This window comes from Macaca fascicularis, chromosome 5, assembly GCF_037993035.2.
Source record: "Macaca fascicularis isolate 582-1 chromosome 5, T2T-MFA8v1.1".
Lineage (NCBI taxonomy): Eukaryota > Metazoa > Chordata > Mammalia > Primates > Cercopithecidae > Macaca > Macaca fascicularis.
The window spans coordinates 99,152,026-99,167,546 of NC_088379.1; the positions used below are offsets into that span (position 1 = coordinate 99,152,026).

Sequence of the window (15,521 nt, forward strand, 5' to 3'; positions counted from 1 at the left end):
AAAGTATTAGTTCTCCTGCTTAATAGAGAAAGAAATTGCATTTTGGAGAAGTTTAAATAATTTTCTCAAAGATTGAAACACAAATATTTATGTTTTCACAATTCATGCTTTTAGAAATGAAGAGTTTGCTCAGTGCTGGGCTGTTGGCAGTACCTCTTAGGGGTGCCCTGCCTTACCAAGCACCCCAATCCATTTTCTAACACTTTGACTTGCTTCTTGGGTCTGAACAACACTAATTCTCACCCTCCCGGCATATTAGTTGTTCCTTTAAGTGCTACATTTTGGATCACTTTTTGTGCTGGAAAACTTGTCACTGCACTTCAGAGGACAGCTCTCAGCTGCTACAACCAATGGACAGGCAGGCTCTTTACATGGTTGCTAATGAGCTCTCAGGGCTGTAACAGTATCTGTCCTTTGACAGTTGCTGAAATCAGCATCCAAAGGAGAAAACTGGAAAGAGAATCAGGGGGAACCTAAACTGAGTTGGAGGATGCTTGTCATATACCCCTATTTGTCTCTTTTCCACTGTTAGCCCTTTTGCCTGAAGCATCTGGTGCCTATCCTATCGGCCACGTTCCATTTTTTTTCCCTGTGAAGGGAAATCTCCTCTGATGTGATAACTTAAGTTGACTTGTTCCATCCCATGGAAAATGGGATTAGACTTACAATTCCCCAAAGCCAGGCTGGCAGGTCACTCTTGTCAGTTGTTGGTGAGCATTCCACACAACCAGGCTAAATGTAGTTTTTAATCTGAGAAGACAAAGAAAATGGAGAAGGGGCAGAGAGGTTTATGAGAGTTATTTAAGTTTTATGTGGATAGTAACATCTACTCTCTTGTTAAAGTAAAATAGGAAAAAAATATGAGTGAAAGTTTACCACAGAGGGATTAGGCATTAGATTAAAAAAAAATTAGTTGACAGTTTTAGAGATGTGTTTTTAGCAACGTATTCAATATTACCTTATTTCATTACTATAAAGTTGTATAAATGTCCCAAAGAGTTTATTATGAAGAAATTAATGACCATTTAGTATCATAAATTCACACAATCTCATACTTGGAAGGGAAATCATGCATTATTTATTCCATTTCAATGCATGAATTCTTCTTCAACAGTATTTATAAAGAATCACCTGACTCTGCCGGGGGGGTGGGGGTAAATTCCACAAAAAAATACCAGTAGAAATCATTCAATAGGACATTGTGGAAGGAGGAATCATCAACATAAAAATCTTTATATAAAAACAGTAGAAACCTGATCAAGTAACGATTTGACAGATATGCTTGACTTTAAAATCTAACCTACTCAGTGGTAAAGCTATTGCTATCAAATATATCTAATAGTAGGCTATCAAATATTAAATAATTAATTCAATTTTATTGTTTTTATTTTTTATTTTTCTTTGAGAGGGAGTCTCGATCTCTTGCCCAAACTGGAGTGCAGTGGCACAGTCTTGGCTCACTGCAACTTCTGCCTCTTGGATTCAAGTGATTCCCCTGCCTCAGCCTCGTGAGTAGCTGGGATTACAGGTGTGCACCACCATGCCCGGCTAAGTTTTGTATTTTTAGTAGAGACAGGGTTTCACCATGTTGGCCAGGCTGGTCTCAATCTCCCGATCTCAAGTAATCTGCCTTCCTCAGCATCCCAAAGTGCTGGGATTACAGGCGTGAGCCACTGTGCCTGGCCCCAAATTAATTTTAAATGCTTGAAAAGGGTTTCAGTGTTTGGAAAGAATTTTACAGAAACCTAAAGCCACTCAAATTTTAAAAATTTATTTTCACAGAATTGCCCTAAATTACACAGTTCCTCAGTGTATGTACTGTTCATACAGATAACTAAATATAACTTACCTGTAAGCTCTCAGTATTGTTCAGTACCCATAGTTTGATGCTAGTCTGATCGGAGAACAGTAGCAGGAATAAAAGAATAATCTCAGTCAGGTGTCAAGAAGATAAGGCTGATTAGAGCAGCGAAGCATTTCTTTTATCATCCACCACTTAGAGCTATAGACACTCATTTTTTACCTTGTGCATGAGTGAGAGTGTGGGTTTGAGAGAAGAGAGCTCAGGTTTAATGGGTTCTCATAGTGAGCATTCACTGACTTTTACATGAGTATATGTGGTTAGGTAGAGAAACGTAGTATGAGTTATACATACTAATACTATGTTCACAGATAACGCTTCTCTGGAGTATCTGGAGTACTCTAGATTTTCCCATTCCTTTTTTTTTTTTGTTTTGAAATGGAGTTTTGCTCTTGTCACCCAGGCTGGAGTGCAATGGTGCAATCTCAGCTCACTGTAACTTCCGTCTCTCAGATTCAAGCAATTCTCCTGCCTCAGCCTCTCAAGTAGCTGAGATTACAGGTGCCTGCCACCATATACAGCTTTTTTTTTTTTTTTTTTTTTTTTAAATAGAGACAGGGTTTTGCCATGTTGACCAGGCTGGTCTCAAGTTCCTGACCTCAGGTGATCCACCCGCGTTGGCCTCCCAAAGTGCTGGGATTACAAGCGAGAGCCACTGCACCCAGCTGATTTTCCCATTCCTTCTATCATCTGAGAAAATGTCTATTGTTAAAAAAGAAATGTCAGTATTTGCCATGGTAAATTAATGTATATATTAGGTGCCTATTAATGATTCTATGATTGTTTTACATTTTAAAACAATGATTGGGCATGTCTAAATATTATGCACTCAGATTTTGACCTTCAGATACAAGTTTTTGAAGATTACCATTTGTTGAATAACCTACTATATTTCCTTTAGAGGCTCATAATATAGGCTACAGCATTTCTGCTAATCTTGTTCGAAACTCTTCTTAGTATGAAAAAAACAAAGTGACCACTTGTAATAGTTACTCCCTTTCTATGTTGGGCTCCTGAAATGGCCTTTTCATTCTGTAATAAGCTATTTGTGTTCACTTCATTTTGCTTCAGTCGTTTTATTTTTGTCATCTTTGGTGCTATCGTAGTGTACTATGATGGAACATGCTGAATCAGAAAACTTGTAAGTTTTATTGCAAATATGTCTCAAGGCAAATTTATAAGTTGCACTTGATATCACAAACTACTAGAGAGAACATGCCTTTGTTCTAAATTACGAAATGCTCTGCTATTCTAAATGTGAAGTATGTTGAATATAAACTGCCTTTTTTGTAACACCAGGAGCTTCAGATAGGCAATATATAAGATACTCCTCTAAAAATGTATTGTGTACAAAACAACTTCGCCAGCTAAACTGTATTAAAACTTAGATTTTTCAGGCTGTAAAGCTAATATTTAAGGTGAAGCTATGTCACAAAAACCTGATCATATTAAAGATATTAACATTTGGTTTCAGTTTTCTTTTCATGGAAGGATAAGAAGGAGCACTAATTTATTTAGCAGCATGTAGCCAGGGTGACTATTTGGGCAAACCATTTATATATTTAAATGAAGGCACTGGGAAAAAAATCGTGCTAAACTGTGATCTCACCTCCATTAAATTAAAACCTTCTGCTGGTTATAGTTAAGTTTGATTGCTAGTACTGCCAGACAGCCAAGGGCCCAACCTTGTACTGGTAGGGTGTCTGGTGACCTGCAATATGCGCTCTCTCCATCCATAGACCTGCAGGTTCTAGATGGTACTCTGTACAACCATCTGGTCTTCACCTTTGTATTTATAGAAACTGAACAAATGAGTATTGTTATAACTTGTGTAGATATGTTCCGTTTCTTCTTCCTGTGTTACCACTTTTGGGTAACCTCCACTAAACAGGGATATATGTTTAAAATGTTCATGTTTATAATACAGTTTTACTGATACTACTGAAAACAGCAGTAAATTGCTCTCTGGAAACAAAATTTTTATTGTTATAATATACCAAGATAATTATAGTATGTCCTGCAAGTAAATGTCCACTCACTTTGTTATTTAGTTGCATCCTAACTATATACGGCTCATTTTATTCTTGCTTTCACCCTCAATTATTCATTTACATTATCACTTTAGTTTATCTTTTACAAATGGCAGAATTCATTTAATCGTTTAGAATATTTCAGAAAATTCCAGAATTACACTTTCTCTTCAAATAGGATGATTTAAATGCATTATTTTATGCATCAGATGTGTAGAGCAAAGAGGAATTATCATAGTAGTTTCCATGGAGTAAATAATATACATCAACAAAACAAAACTCAATAAAATGCAGATTAAATTTTGCTGAAAGTTACTATTAGAAATTGGCATAAATATTCCTCTAACAAACATGGCCCATAATGTATTGTTTCCAACACAATTTTGTACATGATGGAGATTGGTGAACTGCAAGAGTATTCCCAGTGCCTTTGCCCAATGCTAGTGCTGGTTGCAAAGATCCTCAGGAAATCATTAGCAAACTCTATCTAGAAACACACCAAAAGTTCAGAGGTATACATTATATGAGATTCATGGCTCATGGTTATAGAGTTCTGTGCGCATTCTTTCTTGTTTGAAGTATGGTATAGTGTTTCAAAGCATGTTCCCATTCCCAAAAGTTAGTGAGTTGTAACTGTACCAGCATCTGATTTTAACAGTATGCCAAAGGCACAGTATTTGTTCTTAAATGTCAGTCATTAGAGTTGGGCACCTACACAAATTCAATGAGTTCCAGTGGAATGATAACTGGTTCTTTAAGCTGGAAAATATAGAGGGACTCCAACTCAAATGGAGGGAAATTGACCACCGATTTAGAGACAGATAACCTGGGACAAGTAGATGCTCTCTGTAACTCAAAAGATTGACTTAAAAATCTTGAAGCATTATTCTGAATATGTTTTCAGCTTTCCAGAAACATGAAATGTATTCTCATCCAAATAGAAAGCACTCCCCGCACCTCCACACTACGCACGCGCGCGCGCACACACACACACACACACACACACACACACACACAGTGCTAAAGCAAATATAGCAAAAGAAATATAGAAATAAGAACCAGCATCTTGCATTGGAAATACTGTGATCTTTGGGGCTGGACAGACCCACATTTGAATTCTAGCTCTCGCACTCACTGACTATGCCACACTGATCAAGTCACTTACTCTCTCAACCTAAGTCTCCTCATCCATAAAGTAGGTCAAATAATTATTTATGTGAGGCATTTCTGTGAGGATAATATATATCAATTGTCTGATATGTATGTATTCAATAAATAATGACTATCATAACTACTAATTTTTAAGACTACCTCAAAGCATGTTGTTTATGTAAATTCTATAATTTAAAAAAATAAGCCTTGCTACCTAAAGAAATGTAGAACTAATACTTATAACATATTGAAATTTTTTAAAAATTACTAAATTAGCATATGATTAAGACTAGCAGTCTGATTTAACTTGTCTTTGATGGAATTTCTTTCTCACACATTGTATCCTAATATTAGGAAACAACAAAACAAGAAAAGCAATTTGATGTATGTTTGCACACATATTGCCTTTTTTTTTTTCTTTTAACATTATTCCCACTTGAAAATACTCAGTACTGTCTCTTGTGTCTCTCTTCTCTCCCAATAATCAAGGTCTCTCCAGGACCTTTCCAAGCAAACAGAAATCCCTTATGGCACAGTCCTAGACTCTGCAGTATATGAGCATGTCCGCATGAAAGGACTGAATCCTTTTGAGAGGGATAGCATGTATTCCCAAATGTGGCGGATGATCAACCGAAGCAACGGATCGGAGAACAATGTTCTAGAGTCCCAAGCAGGCATTCAAAAGGTAATGTCCATGGTTGTCCATTAATAGTCCTTACCATTTTGTTTCCCATGCTGGAATTACGAAGTTGAGATTTTTTTTTTTTAATCTTTAATGCTGACAGAGAATTTCCTGTTAAATTACATCTTATATTGATTTAAAGATTTTTTAAATGGCTGATGACACCAGAAAGGGAATTCAAAGTCCTCTGTAATGTGTCTAACAGATCGGTTTCCATTTGAATTCCAAAATCAAATACACACCCTGGTATTTTGTTCAGAAAAGGGTTAAGGACTTAACGAACATGAAGTCTAAAAAGATTTTTAGAAATCCAATTCCAAATATCATTCAAGTTATCTGATTCTTTTAAATGACTCAGGGTATTTTCTACACTGCACTTGTTTTTAGATTAAACCGTTATCTTTAGTTGTGCTTATGTGAAGTTATCTGGAAGTAAAAGTTAATCTTGTCAACAAATAAGGTTCCTACAGATGTCTGTTTCTATTTCCAAATGTGAAAATCTTTATTTACATCTTGCTTTTTCTATAACTATCTGTATTAAAAAGGTATAGAAAGACTTTTTTATGTGAAAATCTTAAAGCTATTTTTACTCTGAGCTGTAGTTTATAAACATATATACAGAAGCAGTTCAAACCCTATCAACCTCAATGAGATATCTGACTGTTTTTTCTTAAAATCATCTCTAGTGATTAACCTAGTGAAAATTGTTGTTGACATTTAATAAATAATTACAGAATGCAGGAATGAATGTCAGTAATAGCAGCAATAGTAGTATACACTTTTTCTCTCTGACCTCCCACTGCAGAATAATTTGGACTCCAAGTCTATGTTTCCTGTTCTAAAGGCAAACTCAATAATATCATGCTAGAGGATATTTTGATGACTATAAAAATTATTCTGTGACAGGTTTCAGCATTAGTCTCTGCTTTTTCATCTAGCACCCTTTATCTGCCACTGCTACTACTATGGTCCCTAGAGTCAGCCTAGTAATTCTTGCAGTCACCATACTGATATCATTCTTCTGAGAGCTGATAATGCTAACATAAACCTTTCTCCAAGTATTAATGATGTCTTTAAGGAAGTGAATATCCTGGAGATGTTAGCAATGGCCTCTATCCTCTTTGCCCTGATTATACCCCATTTTCTGGAACTCAGTTATTGATTCTAAAATATTTCTTGGCTTTCTCAAGAGAACCATTGGCTCCTGGAGTTTCAGCATGGTTCTCCCAGTTAATGGGGTGTGGGGTTGAGGGATGGATCCAAGTGGGTAAATGAACATGTATTTTGGGGGAAGGGAGAAGGAGGGTAGACATTTTAAGGCTTACCAGGTACTCATAGCATGTTAACGAATTTGTGTTCAGAATAAGTATACTAAATGGCTTTGAAGATAAGTTACATTCCTTTATAATGTCTGTTAAAAATGAATTTTTTTGATGATTACTATGAATAGAAATTTATAGTTCATATTTCTATTCCATTTTAGGAGCCAAAGCTCCCTTTGCCTTTATAACCTCATTCTATACAGTATTATTCCACAGAAATTTAATTTTATTTTCTCCCACCAGCGTGGTATTGATAGACACATCAACTTGGGTTTGAATCCAGCTCATTTTTAAAATAAAATGTATAAACATAACTAGTTACTTAAAATCTCTGGGCCTTGGGAGTTGCATCATGAAGATAAGAATTCTACCTCACACAGTTTTTGTCAAGATTAAATAAGATAATAAATATAAAGCATCAATAAGTAGTATGAGTAGAGCCACAAATCTTTCTCATAAGATGGCCCTGAAGATTACCTGAGATAATGTATATGTGAGGGATTTGTAATTATAAAGCTTTATTGTTTAATATTTCCTAACCTTCATGTAAAGTTGTGATATAATAAAATAAAGATTCAATAAAAGAGGTAGAGAATAATTTCTATTCTTCGTCTGCTGATAAGGAGGGCTAATGAGTTTGAAACTGCAAATCAAGTCCTCAAGTATTTATTATCTCAGTTTTCTGATTTACTAGAGGGCTAGTGAAAATGCCCTTCTGAATGAATTTATAATAGAAAATATCTAAGTGAAATTTGTTTGTACTATGTATTTCTTTCAACCCAAATTAGAAACAGCTGACAATTGATTAGGCAGAGAACAGCTAATAATAATACGTATTTTGGTTCAAGTTTACAAGGTCTTGGCCAGTTTCTGTTAAAAAACAAAACAACCAACAAACAAATAATAACCTTTTCACCTGATAAAGTTCATTGGAGTTTCATGAAATTGAGAACTGACACATGAAATGCAGTTGTGTATTCTTCTTCAAGAAACGAGTCTTGAACATTTCACACAGCAGCTTTTTATTCTCTGTCATTGATTTCTGACTTATACAGGCAGATAAGACATCAGAGGTCTTTTAGGTCAACATTTCACAAAAGGCCACACTTCTTCTATAATATCTTGAGCAAGAATCCATAAATCCATATATGTGTGTGTGTATATATGTATATATTATATGTTATATTACATATGTATATTATATATGTATATTATATATTATGTACATTATATAATGTATATTATATATACACACACTATATGGATATATATACACACTATATATGGATATGTATACACACACACACAATATATATATATGGATATATATAGTAACTGCCTTCCAGGAAAGACTGAATCACTGAGAAAAACCATCCTCACAATCTATAACTTTAAATAGATTCCATTAATGTCTCCGTCTTTGTTTATTCTTAATTGTGCTACTAGTCTCGTTAAGTTTCTCTTACTGAAAGGTAGATACTGATCTCATCCACTATCTTGATTTGGCTTGTACCAAAGAAATCTGTGTAAATGAGCATCAAGTAGATGAGTTCTGATTTGCTATCCTTAGTATCAAACTACCCTAAGTAAACTAGAACAGATTTTTTTTCTGCCTTGTTTCAACCAAGACCTTTTGCATAAGTAGAAAAAATATGATTTTTAACATGCAACTGCATGTTTTATGCATTCATTCAACAATTATGTATTGAGCACCTTCTTCGTGTCAAGCAGTACATTAGTCACTGGGATGGACAGAAATGAAAACAAATGCCTTCATGGAGTTTGCATTATAGTAGGTGTAAACAATAAACAAGTATGTTCAGTAGTGAGAATTGTTAAGGACAAAAAATAAAGTAGGAGAAGAGGATGGGAAATACTGAGAAGCAAGGTAATCTGCTTTATTAAATCAGGTAGCCAGGGAAGTCTTCACTAAGAAAGTAACATCTGAATAAAAACTTTAAGCAGGTTGGAGAGGGGAGAGTGTGTGTATGTCTGAGTAAAGTGTTTTTAGAAAGAGGATCAGCCAGTACAAAGGCCCTGAGGTAGAAGCATGCCTACATGTTCCAAGAATATGAAAGAGGCCAGTATGGCTTCAGAAATAAGGAATAATACCAGAAGTGCAACAAGGTCAAGAAGTAAAAGGTCTGAAGGTAGAGAGAAGATGAATCATGTGGGGTCTAGCAATGCAAAGTGTAGTCCTGTGGACTAGCAGTGTCTGAATCACGTGAGAGCTTCCTAAAAATATAGACACTCATGCCCCATCCCAGCCTTTCTACATGTGAATCTCATTTTAACAATATCCATAGGTGGTTCATATGCATGTTAAAGTTGAGTTGTGCTAATGCAGGACTGTCTAGAACATTCTAAGGTGACTTTTTCTCTATGTGGGATATGAAACCTCAGGATAGTTTTGAACTGAAGAGCAACATAACATATTTTGGCAAATCGTATGACTATTGTGCTGAGACAAATGGAAGATGGCAACATGGAAGCTGGAAGCCAGTTAGGAGGCCATGATGGTGACTCAGCAACATTCTGAAATTACATCATGAGAAGTTCATTTCTCTTAAAACCCAAATACATCTTAAAAGACTGTGACTTTGAGCAGTTATTGGCATTAGCACATTAGTGGAATTTAGTCTATTAGATTATTTTAGAAGGGCCTAGGATATAAACAGATATAGCTTCTGAGAGTAGATGTAGAAACTTCCAGGTGGCAGGTGAGGATCTGACCAGAGATTAAGGATCATATGGAGTACTAAAATAGGGAAGTCTCTGATTATTATGAGGACGATATTCACTTTCCTTTAATCTATTATAACTCCTGGGGAAAAAAACAAATCGTTCTAGAATCTCAGCATAGAAGACCACTAGAGAAGTGAATAAAACCAGGATTGGTAGGATAGGATTTGTAAGTGAATAATACTTCAGACTATGAAATTCCAAGGGGATATGTACGCTCAAATGGATAACATAGTAACAGGGAAGTCGGTAGTGGTGCCAGCACCAGCAGTATTCAGTCATAAAGATAGCATTAATGTATAAGGCTGTCTGTCTGTAGAAGTCTGAGAGCAATATGGGAAAAAGGGTGCTATTACTGCAGGGAACTCACAAGCTCCAAAGTGGGCATCAGGGCTGCAGCCAAGCCACTGGACTTCAGGGCCTAGCTCTAATCCCAGCTGGAAAAGTGATGTATTAAAATGGAAGCCAACACAAAGGATTGGTCATATCAATATGAGCCAATGTCATGGGTTTTAGAAGACTGAGGCAGGAAGACAAATTCCAGACCCTATGAACCTAGTGAGTAAGCCTACCCCAGTTTTATTCAGCTCTGGCTGAAAAACTAAGTGGACTTGAACCTGCTATTTTACATACTCATTCAACACATATTCAGTGAATACCTATTGTTTCCAAGGCTCTGTTCTAGGCATTGGAGGGTGTAATAGAACAGGTAAAGTTCCTGCCTAAATGGAGATTATATTGTAGTGAAGAGGAGATAACAGACAAGCATAAATGTGGGCTCTAAAGAAAAATTTGAAAGGTAAGAATGGAAAAAAAAAGCAGAGCATGAAGAGGATGTTGCCATCCCATATTGGGTGGTTGGGAAATACTTCTCTGAGAAACTGACATTTGAATGGAGACCTGAAAGAGGACAGGGGGTGAACCATGCATATAGTTGGGAGAGAGGGAACAGGAAGTGCTCCAGGCAGAGGGAATGCTCATTACAAAATTCCTGAGACACAAGCTAGCTTGGCTTGCTGGAGAGAAATGTCAAGAAGATCAGTGAGGCTGGAGCAGGGTGCACAGAGATGGGGTTAGGGGATGGAGGGGCAGATAAGTGGGAAGTGGGCAGGATGGAGGTCATTGAAAAGGCTGGTGCTTGGGCCCCACTAAAGTCCTAATTATATCTTAACTGGCAAATGGAAGGTGGCTGAATTTCTCACATTCCTTCAAGTGATTCTGATTCACAATAAGGGTTGACAATCACTGATATAATATTCTGTGAGTCATTTTGATGACCTTGGTCACTCTGAGATGAGAAACCAGTGAAGAGTTTGGAGCAGATGAGTGACACAATGACACAAGGTAACTTCTTTTTAAAAGTCTGCTCTAGATGCTGTGGGGAGACCAGGGGGCTCAAGGGTGGGAGCAGCAAGCTTAGTGAGAAGGCCACTGTAATAATCCAAGTGAGACATAAGGATGAGTGGACCGGAGTGATTATAGTGAAAGTGATGAGAAGGGATTAAATTTAAACTATTTTGAAGGTAACACTGACAAAATTTTCTAAAAGAGTGAATGTGGGGTGAAAAAGAGGAGTTAGGGATGACTTCAATGTCTTTGGCTTACGTAGGCGGAGGGATGAAGTTGGCATTTATTGAGATTGAGAAAACCACGACAAGAGTAGGTTTGATAAGTCAAATGAGAATTTGTCTCGGCATGGTAGTTAATATGAAATGCTTACTCATTATGCAGGCAAAGTTTGTATTTAAGGCCACAAGGCTGGATGTGGCCACTGAGGATGTGAGTATATCTAGAAAAGAAAAAATTCTAAACATAATTTAATATTTAGAGGAGGCAGAGACAGAGAGCGCATAACAAAGCATCAGGAAACTATCAGCTAGTGAGGTAGGATGGAAAACAAGAGAGAGTGAGTGGTAGTTTCAAAACCAAAAGAAAAGAAGAATTTCAAGAAGTTCAGAAGATCAACTGTCTGTCAAATGATGCTCATGATAAAGGATGATGAATGCTAAGAATTAATTGTGGATTTGGAAACCAGGATTCACTGGTGACCTGACGACAACAACAGGCCTGGTAGAGTAGAAGAAGAGATTAGAGAAAGATTGGAGAAAAGAAAAGAAGTAAAAGAGAGGATGTGGAGATTATGAGACTAGGAAAAGGAGATTATGAGAACCAGGTACTGGAAAGAAATGCCTATACAAATAATTGAATCACCAAGAATAAACACAGAACCAGTATTTGAGAGAGTGACAGAGAGCCAAGTGATAAAATCTTCAAGCCATGTTGGAGGAGTGACACTGCACTGCTGATAACTGTAGTAAAACTGACAAGTAGACACTATAGTTCTTTTTAAAGGAATAACTCCTTTTTAAAGAAATTTTGCTGAAGGAAAATGCTCAGTAATGAAAGGGGTTTCTGGAATAGGATGTCAAGTTTGGGGAATTTTTTTGGAAAGAAGACATATACAGTATCTGTGTATTGATAGAAAGATGCAATAAAGTGAAGGAAACCTATGATGCAGGAAAAAGACTGCAGTATTGCTGGGGAACTTTCTTTGATTAGGAGATAAGTTATGGCCTCTTGGTGCACAGGTAGAGGGTTTCGACTTAGAAGCACAGTCCACAGACTTAGTAAGAGGAGAGAAGGAAATAAGTTAGAAGATGTGGTGGTGGGAGCATAAGGAAGTTCATCCTTGACTGCTTGTATTATATTTACTCAAAGAAACAGGAACCAAAGTCATCACCAAAATGTAAGCAGCAGGAAAGAGATTTTCTGGAGATTTGAAGAAAGAGAAAATAGGAATGGCTGTCCTGGAAAATGGAAGAGATAGTAGACTACTAAACTGTGATAAACTTTCTAGGTAAGACTAAAGGGGTTTATAATCAGTGGTCATGACTATACATTGAGACCAGTCAGCATGATTGTGAGTTTTTTTCTAGTCATCATCGTTAGCTGACTGAGTATAAGTGCAAAGTCCACAAAGAATATATTTCACCAGAATTACTGTTTTCAGAAGAGTATGATAGAAGATAATAGGAGCAAGCAAGGAAATTAGGAGGACATGCAAAACAAAAGTAATTATTGTTATGAATCATGGAATCTGTGCTATATAACCGGAAAGCAATGACAAAAGGGAATTGAGGATATGAAAAGGATGGCAGGAACAATGCATTGTGGGCCTAGATGGGACTGGAATTCTTGGAATCAGCAAACAAGAAGGATAAAATTGGAAGTAACATGAAGCTTGTTCTGAGATGACATGTTTGAAATTGAAATGATGAAAATAATACAGTTATTGAAATTGATATGACATGGAATTTGTTGGCTGAGGTAATAGAAAAGACAAAAATCTTTGGAGGAGAAGAATTCTTGAGACTGAAAAAGCAAGTACTGGAAAGAGATGCTTATGTGAATAATCAAATCGCCAAGAAGAAACACAGAACTCCTATTTGGGACAGTGACAGAAAGTCAAGTGATAAAAATATTCAAATAATGTTGGAGGACTGATGCAGAGTCAGTAGATGACCACAGTAACACTGAGTGGCAGGCAGTAAAGTCTGATAACATAAGCTTCAAGGTTGGAGAATTTTCGGGACAAGGGTCTAGAAATGGTTTGAGGGACAAGGAGGATACCAACCCCAGATCCTGTCCCAGTGGTATGAGTGTTGTAGCAGAAAAAAAAAATAACTACCACAAGACCACAGGCAATGCAGTATCCCCAGAAGATAAGTACATTCTACTTAGCAAAATAAAGTAAAAGGAAATTCAAAAAACAAATGGAGGTTATAGGTAAGGTGATTATTTGTTCTAGTTTGCTTGGGACAGTCTCGATTTTGCCACTTGTCCCAGTGTTATTAATTGTATTCCCACTCACTCTCAAGAGTATTATCAGTATGACAACAAATTGTATGACCTCCCTAGATATACAGATCCTGCTGATAATAAGGTTTCATAGAGCAGAGTAGAAGAACCTGGAGAGTTGTAGAGGAATAGGAAAACTGGTCAAAATCAAGGGATGTGCAGATCCATATCAGTGAGATTTAAAGCGTCATCTGGAAATTTCAGACTTTCCATGAGGGCAGCATTTAGGAATCCAGGACCAACATAGACTCTAGGCAAATTGTGTTGATGAGAGTGGGGTGGCAGGAGGGGTTTGCGTATTGCCAGGTGCTTACTGAAGCATGAGGTCCCTCTTCATCCCTGACAATGGCAGTGGAAGCCTGACTCACAGCAATCTCACCAGCAGCTGAAAGTCTTCAGGGCATTGCTTCCCACAGCTGAGTGAGGCTGGGAAAGATAGCAGCTGATACATGCTAGACTTAAGGATGAAGCAACTCTGCATCACGTTGCCCAAAGGAAAAAAGGCTGTGAGTAGAAAACAGATTTCAACTGTTACACAGCTTCACCTATACTTTGTCCTAATCTTGCATGTCGGCCATAGCCTCTTTTATGCTCGTTCCATTCCCCTTCCTTCTAGAGCTGTAAGCATCATTTGTCATTGAGTAAAAATGCCCAAGTAGATGACAATTAATGAGCCAGCAGCAGAAGGAGGGTGAGGACTAATTGGAGGTTTAGTGAGCGACTTGCTAATATACTGACTAGGTATATGACCTCAAAATCTGGGTTAGGCCCTTATTAGAGAAATAAATAAGCAAACTGAAAATGGCTTGGGGAAAAACAAGACAACAAACTCCACAGCTTTGGTTCTATGAAACCGCCAAGCCTGGACTGTCATACCACTGGACTTGGAGGTAGCAGTGGATTTGCTACATTTGCCCTTTTGCTAAATGATTCCAACAGATACATGATTCACTTCAGTACTACACCCTGCAGCTGAGAGCTCAGATACCACTGGCATGTTTTCTGCTCCCTAGAAATCAGAGTTTTTAGGTCCGTGTCAGTCATCACACAACGAAAGAAGAGAACTGCACAGTGGGAGAATTTTAAAAATGTAGAGATCATTTCCAGCAGCCGTGCTAATGCATTTTTAATAGTAGAGTTGGATTTTTTTTAATTATTATTAAGACTTATTTTTGTTTTTAACAATACTCATGGATATTTGAATCAAAATCAGCCTTGATTAGATGTTTTCTCAAAAACAAAAGGAGAAACCTGGAATCATTGTGACACATGTACAAATTGCTTGTGAAGACTTCTTAGGTCGTCATAAGCAATTTTACGTAAGTTACAATGTGTCAAGTTTTACAGCAGACAAATCATACTACAAATACTACAAACAAACATGTTTTTCCGGATACCAAGAAAAAATACGTGTGTATATATATACAAATTCTATGAATTATACTGGATGCTGATGAAACAGTGAAGTGCTGTCTTATGTACATAAAGATGATACTACCAACCTGCTGTTGACAGAGCATATTCTTTTAAAATTGCTTTTTCTCCATAGTGATTTAATTCATGATGAAAGCCAGATCTGCTCCAATTCTTCTTTTAATTAGCTACATTCAGTTCTAATTCATCTATTCATTCACTCATTCCTTTAATCAACAAACATTTATTCAGTGGCTGCTAAGTAAAATGCAGAATGGTAGTTACCCCACAGAGAGTTGTACAAGACATTGGAAGAACACAGGGAAAGGGAACCTAGCATAGCCTGAAGGATGATGCGACTTCAGAACAGTGAAGACTTCCTAAAGAAAGTGATATTAAACTTAGAATGAGTAGTATTTGATTAGGTAACATAGAAATAACAATAAATGGGATAGGGAGGA

At 36.9% G+C, this 15,521-nt stretch overlaps 1 protein-coding gene across 3 annotated transcripts in view; it reads left to right on the forward strand.

Moving 5' to 3' along the window:
- GRID2 (glutamate ionotropic receptor delta type subunit 2) overlaps positions 1 to 15,521 on the forward strand; it is a 1,557,400-nt gene that overhangs the window by 1,274,185 nt on the left and 267,694 nt on the right. For all 3 annotated transcript variants that reach the window (XM_005555440.4, XM_045393369.2, XM_005555439.5), the window contains exon 13: positions 5,533 to 5,728. In XM_005555440.4, coding sequence (XP_005555497.1) covers positions 5,533 to 5,728 — 196 coding nt within the window. The remainder of the gene's footprint in view (positions 1 to 5,532; positions 5,729 to 15,521) is intronic.